At 40.7% G+C, this 18,137-nt stretch overlaps 1 protein-coding gene across 2 annotated transcripts in view; it reads left to right on the top strand.

The window, feature by feature from the left end:
• SIM2 (SIM bHLH transcription factor 2) overlaps positions 1-18,137 on the top strand; it is a 63,452-nt gene that overhangs the window by 36,256 nt on the left and 9,059 nt on the right. For both annotated transcript variants that reach the window (XM_072026916.1, XM_005012889.6), the window contains exons 8-11: positions 2,664-2,770; positions 8,488-8,635; positions 10,614-10,782; positions 11,734-12,142. In XM_072026916.1, the coding sequence (XP_071883017.1) occupies positions 2,664-2,770; positions 8,488-8,635; positions 10,614-10,782; positions 11,734-12,142 (833 nt within the window). The remainder of the gene's footprint in view (positions 1-2,663; positions 2,771-8,487; positions 8,636-10,613; positions 10,783-11,733; positions 12,143-18,137) is intronic.

The following is an 18,137-nucleotide window of genomic DNA, read 5'->3' on the forward strand; positions in this document are numbered from 1 at the left end:
ATACAATGATTCTTTGTACAGTGCAGTTCAAGATACCTTCAGGGGAAAGGCCCAATTCCCAGACAATATAACAGATTTGATCATTGACAGGATGATCATTCTTTAGAAATCCCTGCATGTGGAGCAGTATGCCACATACTCTGTCATTTCCCTGACATGCTGGATTTGTTAGAAGCAGAAATGATATTTATGTGTAACAGTGAAAAAGACTGTATCCAAGACTGGGGAAGTTTTGCATGGCAGATCAGCCATGCAAGAACATGCTCCTTTTCCATGCTAAGTCAATTAGATAGTGGGCCATCAGCTGCTAAAATACAAAGAACTGGTTGTTTCTGGATTTTTTTTATTTTTATTTTTGGCATGCTTTACTTAATGTAACAGCTACAAAGAAGCACACGGGGTTCAGCAACATGTCTTTGCATGTGGAAAAAAGGAAATGATGTGCCTAAGAGGAACTGCCTGGAGACATAAGTGTCTTCAAAGGAGACAGTATAACCAGAGGTGTTGACAGGAGCACAGATATAACCAGTACTCTTGCATAGCTGTGTTTACCAAAGAGCAGATGCGTGTCATCCACACACAGGATAGCTGGGGGTATTAAGCATTACCAGAGCCCTTTGCTTTCCCAGCTGAGCAAACCAAGTTATATTTGCCCCGAGTAGGGGTGTACTAGGAATAAGACAAAACTGTTTTCAGGCTTGCTTCTGGTATCCATGCAAGAAAAAGAGTTGGTAGATCTTTAGAGGTAACAGTCAGAGAGCAGAGAGGCATTACAGCATTACAGCCATAGGAAGAAACAGGTAAGACTTTCTAGACACTCAATACAATACAAAGCATGCAAGAGCTCATTTGTCAAGGTAACTGGAAAAAGGAGGCAATTACTTCCCTCTAAATGACCTGCAGCTTCTGATTTAGGTGGTGCAGCCTATTTTTCCATTGCTACATAGATTCCAAAGGCTTTAAAGAACTGTAGAGGGCAGAGATGATCATCAGGGCAAGCTCTTTTTTTTTCTCCGTGTGCATTGACAGAGATAATAACACTCAGAACCAGGCTCCCTACAACAGCTTACTGAGGGCTTGCTTTTGTGTTAAGGACGTCAAGCAGCTAAGTTCATTTCTAGATTCCAACATTTAAAGTGAAGCTGCATTTCCAGAAACATTCACACCTGGCTTGGGTTTTAGCTTTTTGCTTGTTTGTTTTCTGGATTAACTGTCTCTGTACTCAGCCATTACGTGAGCAGGATGAACTGCCAGCTTTGTTTTAATTGCAGTAAATCCAGAAGGAGCACTGAAATTTGAACAGGACTTTACATCAGTATTTCATCACGCTGATAGGTGACTAAATTCTTAAGTCAGAAATTGGGCCCCTAGAACTGTAAGCCAGGAAGGACAGGGCACACTGCAGAGGAGAAACAGAAGCATGTACTCACAAAGCCTGCTGCAGAAAGAGAGCACACATTCTCGCTCTGCATTGGTCATCCCAGAGAAAAAGGCATGCAAGATTTTCCCAGATGAAGACATAGCTAGGGGAGGTATGGATGTATTTGTACTGTATTTGTAAATCAGGCCATGAAGGCATTGGTTTTTTAATTTTTTTTATTTTTTTCTGATTTCCTTGCTGTCCACATGATTATGTAGTGTTAGAGCAAGTGTAAATAAGATGCATAATAATGGTAAAAAGAAAAAAGAGAAGATAAAAAGAGGGGAAAATAGGAAAAAAATTGAGAAAAAAAATAAAATAAAATGTACATTATCTGCAACCCCCAGTGGCACATGTTGCTTGAGACCCCTGCATTCCTTTCTGTAGATGCTGCTGTGTTATTCTTTGATATGGAGTCTATCCACATCAGTGTTTTAGTTCAGACCAGCAGCATCCTTTTGAAGTGAATGTCCTGGCCATCCTCGCTCACTGTGCTGCAATTTGTATCATTAGGAGGCCTTAGACATGTGAACTGGGTTCCTTCCAGAAGGGTCTAACCTGGAAGCCAACCTCCAGAAGACTTCTAAGTGTGTCCCAGTGTATTTCTGGCCAGTGCAGCCTTGTTCTTTAACGTCTGCAGAGATGCTGCTGTTTCAAATTCTTCCATTATTCTTCCACTTCTTCTCAAGTGAGGAAATTTTTCTCAAGTCTAGCTTCAGCTTTCCTTTTCTTAGCTTGTGATCTTCATAGCTCCTTGTCTCTCCACATTCTTAGCTGGAATAAACTCCTGCTTCCTTCTTCTGTTAGTCATTAGCCTGAATTTATTTATAGACCATGATCACAGCCTCTACGGACTGACATACATGCTATGCTTGTATGTTTGCAAAAGCAAATGAAAGTTTGTCAGCAGTGCACAAGAGTAGTTTTATTGTTTCGTGACTGGCTCCTCAACTGGATTTTTGTGCAAAGGATCATGCATGGCGGTGGCAAAAGCCCAAAGCTGAAATAAGTAAAAGAACTCTTTTTCCTGTCTGTGTGTAAGGCTGGCCAGGGAATAGCTGCACCTTGCTTTGGCTGGGTTGAGAGGTTTTTATGTTCTTATAAAGATGAGGATTCTGTTTCCAAAACTAATATTTTGTCCTACAGTTTTTAGGTACCTTATTTGTTGGCACAATCAAAAGTTAGGTTAATGAAACTGAATATTCCTAGAGATTTTGCTTATTATGGAATCTTCCTTTTCTAGAGTGACTGAATTAACTGGATATGAGCCCCAAGATCTGATAGAAAAAACCCTCTACCACCATGTTCATGGCTGTGATGTGTTCCATTTACGATATGCTCATCATCTGTGTAAGTAAAAAGAATACTAGACTGAAATTTATTAGCCAGAGTGAGAAGTTTTGCAGGCAACAGGCACTATGCTGGAAAGTAAAGAAAGGTTTCTATATCTTGACTGAAGCTTGATTTTCAAAAGTGCTTGGCTATCACTTAAGGAAATGATTACTTCTGCAAATAAGCTAGAAAGTTAATATGCTGTGCTTATACAAATATATCTGGGTACTTTTATCTTTGACTTAAAGGATCTGAGCTCTTTTGAAAATGTGGACTTGATTCTGGGTGGTGAACTCCTGAAGGAAAAAAAAAAAGAAAATACAAAAGAGCAAGTGAGTGCGCAAGAGGGGAAAATCTGGACTTTACTATCCTCTGTTGTTAGAAGAAAAATTATGCAAGAGCTCCCCATTCCTCTGAAACATGTTAGTAATAATCAGCCCATGTTTGAAGTGAATGCAAACCCAAAAAATCCTGAGATGAATGTTCATTAATAGCATGTGGGTGAGGTTTGGAGAATGGAGTGTCAGGAAAAAAAATTACACATTTAATAATTCCCCATCTGCCAACAGAGACACTAATCATATCTTCAAACATCTGGATTTGGGAAGTAGTTCATTCAGTAGCACATTAATTTGAGAAGCAAATTGAGGGAATAGCTGAAATCTGGACTTGGCTCAGTCTGTTGTAGCCCATACGATGCAAAGATGAAATCCAAAAACCAATGTCAGTGAATTTTTTTCCAGATTGCTTCTGTGGACTGAAAGCAGCCAGAGTCAAATACTTCTTTTAGGCTTCCTGAAGGAGAAGGTAGTTGGTTCTTCACCTTACTCAGTGCTGTTCATGACGATTTGGAATATAAAAGAAGGATGTAATTGTGTTTGGCACAAATCAGTGCTGAAACTCCAAGTACTGAATTCTGTTGATGGCCATGTGTACTACACCTGCAAAAGCAAAAGTTGATCTTTACAGCAAGATCATGTTTACCATAACACTATTGACGGTTTTGAGTCAATATAAAATATAAATTAGAATGATTCTGTAATCAAGGATTACAGAATGCCCCATTGGGGGCATCCTTTTTGTAGTGCTATTTTCTGCAGCTGGTTGTGAATGTCAACCTGTACAAAAATTACTCTTTATTTGTACATGACTATTTAAAATATCTATATCAACCATTATACAGATGCTTCCAATATCGCCACAATCATCTCTGGAAAACAGTTTATCCATTTTAGAGCAGAGTCATGGATAGCTCTGTCTGTGTGGGAGAAGACCTGTAGTTTGGCTACCAGTTTGATCTATGTCAGACTGGAGTTTTAAAAAGAGATACATAATGTTTACTGACTTAAAAAAAAAAAAAAAAAAAAAGGGAAAAAAGAGGGAACAAACAGATGAACAAAAAACATTAACAAAACAGAATAACTGAAAAGAGTTCTCTAGATACTGTACCTGAACTGCAAAGATAAATTATTGTAAAGTTTTTAAAAAATCAGAAAAAAAAGAAAAAAGAAAAAAATCAAAGCAATTAAATGCCAAGAAGCAAAAAGAAGGAAATGGCTAACACTTGAGCAACAGTAGGAACAGTGCAGAATCATAGTCAGAATACTAAGCAACAGGAATTATTAAAACAGATGTAAAGTGTACAAACTTCCTCTGGGGAGCACTGTTATAACTCACCCACCATCCATCAGCAAATGTCTGAGGAACACAAGCAGTAAAAGGTTGGCAGGTTTGACGTACCCTTCTATAAAACAATCTGATGATTAAGTGTCATCTGATGAAGAAATCTGGAGAGAAACATCTTACACCTAATAAGGGTATTTAGCAAAAAAGGAAAATATAGCAACCCTAAAATAGGGTAACTGATTGCTCTTTCTTAGAGGAAAAAAAGCCCAGACTGAAGACCTGAAGTTAGTGAACTTTGTTAGGCAGCACAGAGAACAAAACAAAGGGAACAGTGAGGGGAACAAATTAGATGCAATATAAAAAGAACATCAGACTATGAGGAAAATGTAGATGTGAATATTTGCCTAAGGTGTGCTGGCAGTAAACAGTGTTTCCTGTTTTAAACATTTGATTTACTTCCAGCTCTATGAAAATGTTTCTGATATTTGAACTAGCGCTATTTATTTCTATAGCACCATCAATATACACAGTGTTTTCTCTGCAACAGGGGAAATGTGGCCACACAAATGATGACTCCTTTCATTCTGAAAGACATTTAGAACTTCTCCTTAGATTTAGAAACTTTCATCTAAAAGACAGGCTAGAGAAGCTCTTCCTGTCCAGACAAAATATTCCTCTATTCCAGAACAGACAAACTATTTTTCTGGCTTCAGAGAAATCATCACTCATGAAAAAAAATCATTTGTACCATCATCTCTCTGTGAGGGAGATTTTGTGCATCCCACATGTTGTAGCATCATTGCTCTTCCCACATTATAAACTCTTAAAAGAATCACTTCTCTGTGCCTTGGCAAGACAACCCACAGCCCCATCTGATGCCATCACCAAAGTGTTTTGCTGCTTCCTGGAAGTCAACCTATGTATTTATAGAACCTATTTCATGGGAGAGCACAGTTTGCTGTCCAGGGCATTGAATCTGCTGTTGCTCCCCTGGTAATCAAGAGGATTCTGGCAGAGCTGCACTCGTTTTTAAGAGGGCAAAAGAACTGTAGAGGCTGCCGGGGCACCAACCCCTGACCACACCACCCAAGGGCTGGGCCGATGACATGCCAGGTTGTGTGCACCAGGGAAGTTAAACCAGTAACTGCTGCGACAGCAGAACCAAGAAGTCCATTTCTCTGAGTGGTATCTTGAAGCACAGGCTGGCAACTCCCAGCCGCATGCCTGTGAGCCTGCTGGAGCCTTTTAAAATAGCCATCAGTGACAGGCCAGAAGGACCAGCCCAGCCAGCCCAGTGCCTTTTTCAGCTTGCCTGCTAAACCAGGAGGGAACCACAACACAGGAACACCCAGCTACAAATGGCACATCTCAGAGCCAAGGCTAAAGCCACTGAGTCCTCCCTGTCTGATTGCAGCGGAGGCCACCAAGAAGTCTAAGCCTGCACAGATTGTCTTGGTAGTGGATTTACCTCACTCCCATTTCTGAGGTTTCCCAATCAGCATCAAACAGGATAATTTCACCAAGGGCCAAATGGAAATTGACCTCATTTACTGTATCAGAAGCACAGCTACTGTCCCTGAGCCAAGGTCAGACTTTCCCCACATTGCTAAAAACGCAGGAGACGTGGAGTCCTCCCCTGTCCCAAGAGAAATATTGGTTTGTCCATATAATTAGGAAGTAAGGCTGAACACTGTAGTCCTCAGTGGTTTTCACATCTTTTAAAACACTGTCTTAACTGAAGAGCTAAAACAGGGATTTTTATTTTTTATTTTTTATTTTAATAAAAAAGAAGAGTTAGAGAAAGTGAAAAGCCAAAGCACATGGAAGAACTCTGTAGAACTCTGTGATAGCTGGTGAACCACTAGAGCATTAATCTCCATTATGGAAAACTGAAGCCCCATTACAAAAATATTTGTTAGATTATCTAGGCCAAAATGTACGTATCATTTGCTAGGAGTGGACAATTTGGATTACAGAATGGCAAGAAACATTGTGAATTCATGGAACATGGTTGGTTATTAACAAGTATCTTTACAACAGGTTTATTTGGCATCATTACACTGAATCTGTGAGTAGCAGATACAACACCTTCACTTTGGAGTGATATATTGCACTTTAACAGTGTATGTGTCTATATATTTTGTGTGTGTGTTTAAGAAATTAGACACATTTCCCCTATTTTACTTATTTATTTATTTTTTTTTAAATCTGCACATAGGCCCACCTCTCCCTGCCTCTCTGCAATTATTTTGTGTAGAAATGTAGGTGTGAGAAAGAACACCTGTAAGCATGAAGCAAAAAGCTGATGTATGAGATACTTCAAACTCTACATAGCAGTGGCTGGGCGTTAGCAAAGACAGGTTTTTGAATGTCCTGCAGGGTGGGGTTATTTATCTTGTTGATTTCTGAACAAATAGATACCATATCCTGTAATGGAAGGAGAACTGACACTTCCAGAAACACCTGTCTAAAGTCAGTTAGCAAGAACCTGATTTTCTTAGGGAGATTAACTTGATTTGAAGAAAAGTTTGAGTACGTTGTGACTTGTACAAGTGGACAGGAGAGTAAACAGTCCAGAGAGGACCCCCATGCAACAGACTTAAAAGACTTCTTAGCAAGAACAAAAACTATTGCTCTTCTGTTTCTGTCAGTCTTCCATTGGGCTATTTATGTTATCCACACTACTGCAGTATTTGATGTTTATTGAAATTACAAACCCACACTGCCCCAAGTAAAATATGAACAAAAAAAAACACAACTCCAGTGATGGCTGATGGCCATGTAATTAATTAATAATCTGGACAACCCCCCCAAATTATGTACTTTTTTGTTCTCAGTTTAATACTGGATGTCCTCCCTGTCAGAAGAATCTCCTATGAATGCTAAATATAAGCCATATATTCCAATTTCAGTTGATCATTTGCTCTACTAGAGTGTACTGAAAGAGGCAACTTGAAAGATCAGCTTATTTCTGCTCTGTTTCTGCACCTAGCATGTATACCAAGAGAATAAAATTACAGTGAGCTTTGCTAATGATTTCAAAGTAGTATAAATCCTACATCGGAAAGCAGTAAATCCATTTTTTCGAATTTTTGGAATTACATACATATTTTATGTATACATACATACAATATTACATATTTTGGAATATATTGCGTAACAATATATTACGCAAAGCTACAAGGAACTGCTGCTATTGATTACTTTTTTTTTTTTTTAATAGTTTGAGTATCAAAATAAATCCCTTATTTCCTAATTTAAAATAAATATCTAATTGTATAGGGGAGTAAGAAGGTTGAGTTCCGTAAAGACGTGCTTCTGGGTCACACAAGAGAAAAAGAATCTTTGAAGGCTGGGAAGTATATTCTGGTGAATCACTAGATAAATGCTTGGCACTGGACCAGAAAGATTTGTGGCTAGATTAAATATTTAAAGATGCTGCACAACTCATATCATAGCCTTATGCCAAAACATCTTTGTTCACAGAGAATCCAAGCTGGTGTTTAGAACATTACATTTTTAGTGAAATCTATCTGATCACTGATTCATATCTCTGGCCCTGTCTTTATTTGTGTGCTTAAGAACCAAATAGCATTTTAATTTTTCTCTTTTAAGACAACCTTCAAGATGTAGTGCTTACACAGGAAAAAGCATTATAGCATAAAATTGACTGCAAAATACAGTTATCTTTGAAGCTATGAATATCAAAAGTGCTTCCCAAATATGCTGGAAAAGTTCAAGGCAGTTGTGTCCACTTCAAAATACTTCTGCTGCCTTGAACTTCTCATTTTCAGTTAGAAGATCAAAAATAGTAAATGTTTTTTTTTGCTGAATGTAAGCAGAAGAGAGCAGGGTGAACTGGAAAAGAAAGAATACAAACCTTAATAGTTGAGAACATGCTACTTGTAAACAACATGTTGACATCATGAAAAGATGTAACAGAGTAGGACAGGTATCTTTGCAAGGAAGCTATCTTGTGTTTGGTGGGAGAAGGAGGTCTAGAAAAGGGGAAGGAGGGAGAAAATTCCCTCCCTTGCAAATAAATCTCTCCAGGAAGTGGTCACAAGTGCAAGCAATGTGAAGTGTTTTTTTTTGTATTTTATTCACAGTGCTGGTGAAAGGCCAAGTCACAACCAAGTACTATCGACTACTGTCCAAGCATGGAGGCTGGGTTTGGGTACAGAGCTATGCTACCATTGTGCATAACAGCCGTTCATCACGGCCTCACTGCATAGTGAGTGTCAATTATGTCCTTACGTAAGTCAAAATACTTTGTACCATTACGTGTTATCAGCAATTGATTCATTACTAATTGAAACCTTTAAGTTTGCTTTACTTGTGTCTTCCAGTATCATTCTGTTTGCATGTTGCAGCCATTTTTCTCTCCTCATATCCTCCCTCTTTTAGCTACAGAAGCACACTGAGCTAATAAGAGCTAGTATTTTTGATGTTTATTTCATATACCATCTGCTTGAGTGTGTAGTACCACTGGTAGCTTTTTGTGTTAGACCTGGAAATGGTTCTGTAACTGGCATTAGAACTTCAGTGGTGCTGTCCTGACACAGCAAGAGCTACAGCTACCCAGCAGAGGTCACAGCATCAGTTTGCCAAACAGAGAAATGGTAGGAAGCTTTACTCCTTCCAGGGGTGGGTGAATCACGGAGGATTCCCTCACTAGCCTTGGGTTGCAGGCACTCGGGGTGAAACAACCTTCTCACAATGCCAAGCAGCTCCCACTGAGCTTGTGAATGTGCAGAGGTTTGGGCATGCAGTTTATGAATTCTGGTTCAGTCATAAAGGTGAAGGTGACAAAATTCCTGTTTTGGTATCAACCTGAGAGAGACAGAAATCTGCACAGAATAAAAGAGATAAGCAAAAGTGAAACAGACTGTGCCTCAAAAGAGTATCTTAAAAAAATAATTAAAAAAAAAAAAAAAAAAAAGATGATAAAGGGCACTGCTTTTGTTGAACAATAGCAGAAAAAAACAGGGAACTATACACCCTTTTGTCTACACTTGTCCGTTTCTTAACTGGCTTGGAAGTAAATTGTGTTTGCATGATGTTTGTGGTAGGGTCATATGTGTTTGCGTATTATACTGCTGTTTCTGCTGCTCGACCTTGAGGAGGTAAAGTGTATAACCAGGTAGCCACCACAGGATGTTTTCTCAAACTACCTGAAGTAGGTACGCAGCCCTGGACACATTGGCCAACACTGCAGTCATTCCTGTACAGATGTGAGAGCCAGTGGCACTAAGGAAAGACTCCATCCTGCAACCTGATTGAGTCCCACGAGCTGGGGCAAGTGATTTGAATAAAAAAGAGGAAACTATGCCAGGGACGTAACAGTATAATCTTCAAATTTACTTCCAGGTTGTTCACCATTAAAAAGCAATGGAAAAGAGTTCTAGATAGGAATTGTTAGAGAAGTAGTTTTTTGTTGTTGTTGTTGCTTGTTTGTTTGTTTTAAAGTTATTGTTTCTAAAATATGCTCCACTGTTGCTACAGACAAAACAAGGGGAGACCATTAATCATCAAGAATATATCAATTAATGTTCCAATAGATGATCCATAGTCTGTCCTTGATTTGTTTTTTTTAGCCTGCTTTGTAGATCTGCCCTGTATGTAGAACAAGTAAAAATGAACAAAACAGAGGAGAAAAACAATATTGCAGCTCCGATGGCCTAGTTACAAGGACATTGTGCTGACAGGAAAGGAACATTGCTCCTATAACCTCTCCTCGGAGCAAGTTGTGAGAGCCAGGAAAGAGACCAAAAGAGGCAGGTGACCTATTCTCCGTAGTCACCAGTGACAGGACCCATGGGAACAGTGTTAAGCTGAGGCAGGGGAAGTTTAGGCTGGACATCAGGAAGAGGTTCTTCATTGTGAGGGTGGTTGCACACTGGAACATGCTCCCCAGGGATGTAGTCACTGCACCAAGCCTGTTTGAATTTAAGAAGAGATTGGACTGTGCACTTAGTCACGTGGTCTAAACTTTTGGGTGGACCTGTGCAGTGCCAGGAGTTGGACTTGATGATCCTTATGGGTCCCTTCCAACTCGGGATATTCTATGACTCTATGATCCCCAGTCTAGCATTGCACACTCATTCTTGGAAGAATGAAAACATTGTGAAAGTTAATATATTTTCAATGAGTTATTTTGGATCTGTGTGGTATGTTTGAGTATGTAATCTATTGGACTGTTTTTTTTTTTTTGTTTGTTTGTTTGTTTTTGTAGAGATATTGAGTATAAGGAGCTTCAGCTGTCACTGGACCAGGTTACCATTTCTAAGTCACAGTTCTCATGCAGAAACTCAGTATCTACCTCGCAGGAAACAAGGAAAATAGTAAAACCCAAAAGTAACAAAATGAAGGCAAAACTCAGAACAACACCTTACCCACAACAGGTAACTTTTTCAGCAATATTTACTTGTCAGTTATTGTGTTAGAGTCCTTGGGCCAGGACAGAAATCCTCTGGAACTGAACTTCCTGTAAAACTGACTACAGCATGCTCTGCTGCAAGAACATCCTTGTAGGCCAGAATACAACCAGACCCTTATGTTCTTGGGGTGAACAGCATAAATAGTACAAAACAGCTCTGGCAAGTGATGCAAACTGAAAGACTTCTGGATTTGGAGGATATAAAGTCCTTAAAAGAAAAACAAAACAAAAACAATGTGTTTTCTTGGTCAGAAGAAGAAAGCCATGTATTAAGGACAGCTGTGCTGTAAAAATTTGAGCTAGCATAAAACACATCTTATCCACTGTTGATGTGCAGAGCTCTAAACATCACATAGATACTGGCAGTTTACTTATGCTGGAGAATGCTTCATGGAAAGGAATCCTAGCAAACAGAGTGCTGGAGTGGGATTTGTGGTATCTGTCACTGGGTGTGCTAGAACTAGATGCGAAAGGGAGCTATGCAGTGAATATTGTTGGAAGAGGTTACTATTACCTTAAAAAAAAAAAAGGCACTGAATGCATCTAGCACATACACTTCAGTCAAAACATCACATTAATGGTCTGACACTGCACTTATCAGTAACTTCCTGTGCTCTGCAACAAACTTATGCCCGCTGGTATTTACAACTGCCTACAATCACTAGCTAAAATCCATCTGGCAAATTATCAAATAAACCCTTAACATTAGGATGACAAAATTGTTCTTTGTTCGCATGTTAAGTGAAGGTAAGGTATAGTGAAGACAAGGAATTTCAAATGCACTGGTAAGCCACTGTAGCCAGTGAGATTGCAGTTCAAGGAGGCCCAGCTTTGGGTGCCTGTATGATATGTTACGCAGTTTCATATAAAAGTTGGTCGTTTAACTCTCTTACCCTCCTTTTTCTCTTTCCCCCAGCAATACAGCTCATTCCAAACAGACAAACTGGAATGCAGCCAGGTGGGAAACTGGCGATCCAGCCCTGCAGTGAACGCTGCCACCATTCAAGAACAAAACTTCCATTCAGAAAACAGTGAACTTTTATATGCCCCGTCATATAGCTTGCCTTTCTCTTACCATTATGGACACTTCCCTGTCGAATCTCATGTCTTCAGTAGCAAAAAGCAAATGCTGCCTTCTAAGTTCGGGCAGTCTCAAGGAGCACCTTGTGAAGTGGCTCGTTTTTTCTTGAGTACGCTGCAGACAAATGGAGAATGCCAGTGGCATTATGCCAACTCCTTGGTACCCAGCAGCCAGTCACCATCCAAAAATCTTCCTGAGCAGCCAGTGAACATCATCCGGCATAATCTTGCACAGAGTTATGAAGGTGGGTGTCACTTTAAAAAAAGAAAAATGGAAAAGAAAAACTGTGGGGTGTCTGGGAAATATTTGTAACTGTAATTTGAAAACAGGAAATACAAGATGTTCAGGAAATACAGAAAATCAGAAACTGTGAAATGTAACATCTGATATGTTTATAGTATTTGCATGTTTATCTCACTTCCCTTTACCATAAGCACTTGATTAGGAGTATTAGGAGGGAAGGGATGCCATCCAGAGGACCTGGACAGGCTAAAGAGGTGGGCCTGTGCGAATTTCATGGAGTGCAGAAAGGCTGAGTGCAAGTCCCTACACGTGGGCTGGGGCACTCCCAAGCAGAAATACAGGCTGAGCAGAGAATGGATCAAGAGCAGCCCCGAGGAGAAGGACCTGGGGGTGTTGGTGGATGAGAAGCTCCACATGAACTTGCGATGTGCACTTCCAGCCCAGAAAACCAAACATATCCTGGGCTGCATCAAAAGCAGTGTGGCCAGCAGGGCGAGGGAAGTGATTGTTCCCCTCTGCTCTGCTCCCGTGAGACCCCACCTGGAGCCCTGTGTTCAGCTTTGGGGACCCAGCACAAGAAGGACATGGACCTGTTAGAGTGGGTCCAGAGGAGGGCCACGAAGATGACCAAGGTGCTGGAGCACCTCTCCCGTGAAGACAGGCTGAGGGAGTTGGGATTGTTCAGTCTGGAGAAGAGAAGGTTCAAGGAAGACCTCAGAAAGGCCTTCCAGTGTCCAAAGGGAGCTACAGGAAATCTGGGGGGGACCTCTTTGTCAGGGAGTGCAGTGATAGGACAAGGAAGAATGGATTTAAATTGAAAGAGGGTAGATTTAAATTAGACATTAGGAAGAAATTCTTCACTGTTGAGGCACTGGACCAGGCTGTCCAAAGAAGCTGTGGTTGCCCCATCCCTGGAAGTGTTCAAGTTCAGGCCGGATGAGGCTTTGGGCAGCTTGGTCTGGTGGGAGGTGTCCCTGCCCATGGCAGGGGGGTTGGAACTGGGTGGTCTTTAAGGTCCCTTCCAACCCAAACCAGTCTGTGATTCTATGATTCTATTACCAAACATCAGTTGCAAAAATGTATTCACCAGAATCACTTTTAGAACAGGGCATACCACCTCCTTCAATACTGGCCTTAATGCTTTGCACTGTCAGAGCTGTGTAGTGGAATTACTGAGGTAAGTCATCACTGAAGTCAGAAAGAAACAAATGCACTTCAGTTCACGTACAGAAATTAAAATAAACATGATCTGTTTCCACAAAAATTGCAGGTTGTCCTTTCTGAATATGAAGTCATTCTGAGTGTCAGTACCTTACAGTTACTACACGGCATGACAAAATGAAATGCTCTGTCTTCCTGCTTCATTTGAAATGCCTTCAGTGCTCCCCCCGATCAATTGTGTCACCTCTCTATGCAGGCGGTTAGCTCAAATACTTTGAAGGGAGCACTGAAGACATTGATTTCTCTGAGGTGGCAGCCTATAAGAAATAACCTCTCAAAGCTGTAAATAATGTAAACAAGCTAAAGATACACTCTAATGCTTAGATCTCATATACATTACATTGATCTGCGTACACCATTTTGATAATTTAAAAATCACCAATGGGGGCTGTTTGACATACTGTTATAAAGTTGGATGGAAACATTCCTTTCTTGTAACTTCATTATGGATGTGATGGAGGTAGCAGTAATGAAAAATAAATAAAAAATATTAGTAAGAAAAAAAAATAGAAAAGATAGGCTCAAAATTCTCTGTATACCAGAAACGAGCATTTTTTTTTTTCACATAGGGACATAACATTAAATATTCTAGATCTGAAGGGAACATCTGCACATGTTAAAATATGAATATACTACAAGAGAGAGGAGATGGTATCAGAGAGTGAATGTGTCTACCACAGAATAACTTTGGCCCAGGGTTCTGTCCTTCATGGGATCATTTGAAGTCACCTAGCTGACTGTCATATTTTACTTTATTGTCCTGTATTTAGGTTGAAAATAAGTAAAACTGAAGCTTTTCTTACAGCCTAGCACAGGTTAAATTTTATTTTTTTTTATTTTTTATTTTTTCCCTGAGCTCCTCTAATGTGCTGGCTTCCTTTTGCTGCTGTTGTGGGCTGGATGTCAAAAGGGGTAGCTTTAAACCAGAAGAGATAGGAAGTGGTCAGAGCACCAAGTTTGTTGGAGTTCAAGAAACACTTGGACAATGCTCTCAGACACATGGTCTGACACATGGGTGGTCCTGTGCAGAGCCAGGAGGTGAACTCAGTGACCTTTGTGGGTCTCTTCCAACTTGGGTTATTTTGTGATTCTATGAGATGTTTTAGGAATGGTTTTGTCCCTTCTAAAGATGCTGTGTCTTTGTGGGTGAGAAAGAAGTTATATCTTTTGAGAAGTATAAGGATAAAAGTAAACCACCACCAGTAAGTCTGCAGGAACAAAGCTATCCTGTGTGTACAGATGTCAGCCCAGCTTTTATTCTCTGCTTCCAGACTAATGGATGCTGTGAGACTGATTGAGAAAGTAGACCCACCTCTGCCTACTCAGAGGTTGCCATCAGATACACTGAGAATGGATGTGGAAAGAGCAGCCTATTCAGAGAACAGTTTGTAAAACTGACCATGGCTATAAAATTTGCCAGAAAAGCCTGGTGAGCACAGCATCAGACAAGCAATTTACCATCAGTTGGTAGATGTGGGCAGATAGCTCCCAGAAGAATTACACAGGAACTCTACTGAATCTGTTTAGGGGGAAAAAAAAATCAACAAAGTGCCGCAAGCAACTGCTGGTTTTTTTCTGTTTCATCATGCACGCATACCTTCACCATTTCCTTGTGACCAGGAAAATGGAGCTCTACTACCAGCAGGTCTTCCTTGCGATTCTACTTGTACTTAAGCTTTTGTTGCTTAGTTTGGAATATGTGGGTTCTCTTTTGAATGGAGATGTATTTTAATGGATGCTTAGCTACTGGGCATTTGATGAAAAGTGACTTGGTACAATTAATTCTCTGCAAGATCCCTTACACTTCTGCTATTTAGGAAGGAAAAAAGAATATGGTCAAACTAAGGCCAGGTCAGAGATCATTGCTGGAGTCCACACACAGTGCTGAGAATAGGGAGAGAAAAACAGAGCAGCCATTGCAAGCAGAGGATTTATCTCTAATTGTTCCCAAGTTTGTTTCCTCTTGAGGTAGAATTAGCCCTGTTGTGCTTTTGCTGAGACTGCTGGCAAAAGAGAAGTCTGGACCTTTGGAAGAAACTTTTTGCTTCGAATTGAAAGGGGCATCTGATCTTCCTTACATTGTCAACTGCTGCTTTTTTCAGTGGTTCACTGAAAAACTGACAGCTAGTAAGCTTCAAAGCAGAGAGGATCTGCTTAGCATCATTATCTTTAGTCCAAAGGCAATGCCAAATATGACATCTGGCAACCGGGTTGGATGCTAGGGCTATTCCACATCACATCCATAGAGGCATCTGCCAAAAATGCCGTAGGCCAGAGACATTTTTCACTATGGAAAATAGTTTCTTTTGGAGAGATCAGAGATTTTAAGATGATCATGCCAAGCCATCAAAGCTCTGGAAAAGCACGTAGCAGATAAAACTGCCTGCAAATCAGATGCTGCCGCCTCAGAATCTGGTTTCAAAGCTTCTTCCACTTTTTTTCCAGCTGGCCTACTCATCAGTAAAGAAACTCTCTTCAGAGAAGACAACCGTCTTCTTAGTCAGGGATGTTCCTTTCTACACTTGAACAGATGCATTACTACCATGGGTACCAAAGTATTTGCACTTCTCATAAGTTATGTGTTGGTGGCCAGTCTGTATTATCTGTATGAATCTTAGTGCTACAATTCATGATAAAACTCAGGCAATCAGGAAGAATATTAAGGAAATCCATGAAAAGGCTCTGGTTTCTCTCCACCATCTTTCTGGCCCCCTAAAACCTCCTTCCTCATGTTTTACCTGTGAAGTAATATGACATCTTCCTTGAAAAAATGTCATCCCCTAAAGAGGTCATGAAGACCATATTGTCTTACTATTGTTTTTTGGAAGGAAAATAATGGAAAAACTTGTAATTACAAAATCAACTCATGCCTCAGAGTATTTGCAATTAGGGTTGAGGCCAGAACACAGGGCAGATATCAAGCTAATCTACAAAAACTATATTTGTCATTCACGTGGACAATGCTATTGTCCTTGTGTATTGTCAGTTGTATCTCTGTGTTGTTTATCTCTGTCACACCTTTGTGACACAGGAGTGTGTGACCTGAGCACAGAATAGCAGCTCTGCTCGCTGGTCATCAGCATAACTAGGATTGATGAGTACTTGCTCCTCTTCTCTGAAGAACCTCTTGTACCAAGGATTAGGAAACATACTGAAATATCACGGGGTACACGTAAACATTCAAGTGTTGGCATTTGTCTTTTCAGAACTAGTAGTAACTGTCAGAAGCATACTCTTCTGAGATTAATGCAGATCAGGAAGCCCAAGAAAAAGTATGCAAGACATAGCATGCAGGAAGAGAGCTTCCCCAGTGTTGTAAAAAATGGATGAGGTTTTCCAGAGATAGGATGCAAAACTCTGCTGATAAGGACTGCATACCTTCTGCATGACGGTCTATTCAAAGTACTGGTCTTTCTTTGATTTATGCTGGTTCTAAGATGCCTTTCCTTCATTGTTTACTGAAATAGAGGCAACGAGAAAACAAGGAGCAGATCTACCTGTTAACTTCTTGGTATAAAAAGGCATGCTTGTGAATGAAATATCTTTTCTGCAACCATCTTTCCCATACTGGGCACCAGCTGATCTTTGCACTATGTAAAGGTCAGGAGGGAACACTCCTCACTGCAGCACTAGGTTAACAGGGGAAAAGATTACTCTGGTACACTACAGCCGTGCATAAGCATGATGTTTTACAGACCAGTTCCTCCTAGGGTAGCCTTCCTGGCGCCATTTGGATGGTGGGATGCTGAACTCTGAGCAGGCTGCCAGAGGTGGGGAGCTCTAATCTCAGGATTTTCACTCTATTAGCCTGAGCTGCACCCAGTGTGCAAGTGGGAAAGCAGAGCTCCTTGGCAAGAATTAACAAACGTGATGCCTGAAGGACGGAGCTTGTTGTTGCAGTTGTAGGCTGCTATGAATGGAGGCAGTGTAAGGAAGTATGAAGGGCCTTCTAGAAAGCTACTATCACTCTGGTATGATATACAGCCTTAGATGTGTGATACGCCTCTCTTAGCACAGAGGAGTGAGCCAGAAAGCATCCCAAATGAATGCACTGACTTAAGTGCGTTGAATGCAAGGACTGTAAAGCATTTTCAGGGCTGGAGAACTTGCGGAGCGCAGGGGATCCTGTCGCACCTGCTGAGGCAGATATGCTGGCACGTGCCCGTGTGCTGGATGGGTGGAAGCAATCCTGGGATGCTGCCCTTCCACAGCAGCACGGAGCAACGGGTCACGAGAGAACTCCCCATGAGGAATCCTTCCCAGGGCACGCCTGGGTTTTTCTCTGTGAAGGAAGGCAAAAGCAGGTTTTCGTCCAGCTCCACTAACTGTTCTGGATGTGAGTGGGCAAAAAACTACTGTGCTCTGTTGCACTGCAGACTTGCTTAACTGTCTGCTCTAACTCCACAAAAGTGCTGACAACTTTAATGGAAGCCTGCAAGCAATTAACCAAATGCTTACCTTCTTCCTCAACAAGAGAGATGAAAACCATGTTTGAGACACCGGATAGAAAAAAAATTGATAATATCCTGTAAATCTCCAAGTATGGAAATTACTTCTTGGTACCAAGAAAGCAGCTATCAGCCCAGCAGAATTTGAGATTACAAATGAAGATAAAAAGATTGTGTCCAACTGTTTCCCTTGATGCTTCGGCTTCTTACAGATGTAGGCTCTAAAAATGGAAAAGGGCAATCTTTTGTTCAGAGATGAGAGCAGAGCCATAAGGTAAGAGTACTCCGTCACGCAGTAAGAGAACAAACCCATGACTCTTGTGGAAA

This window comes from Anas platyrhynchos, chromosome 1 (genome assembly GCF_047663525.1).
Source record: "Anas platyrhynchos isolate ZD024472 breed Pekin duck chromosome 1, IASCAAS_PekinDuck_T2T, whole genome shotgun sequence".
NCBI lineage: Eukaryota > Metazoa > Chordata > Aves > Anseriformes > Anatidae > Anas > Anas platyrhynchos.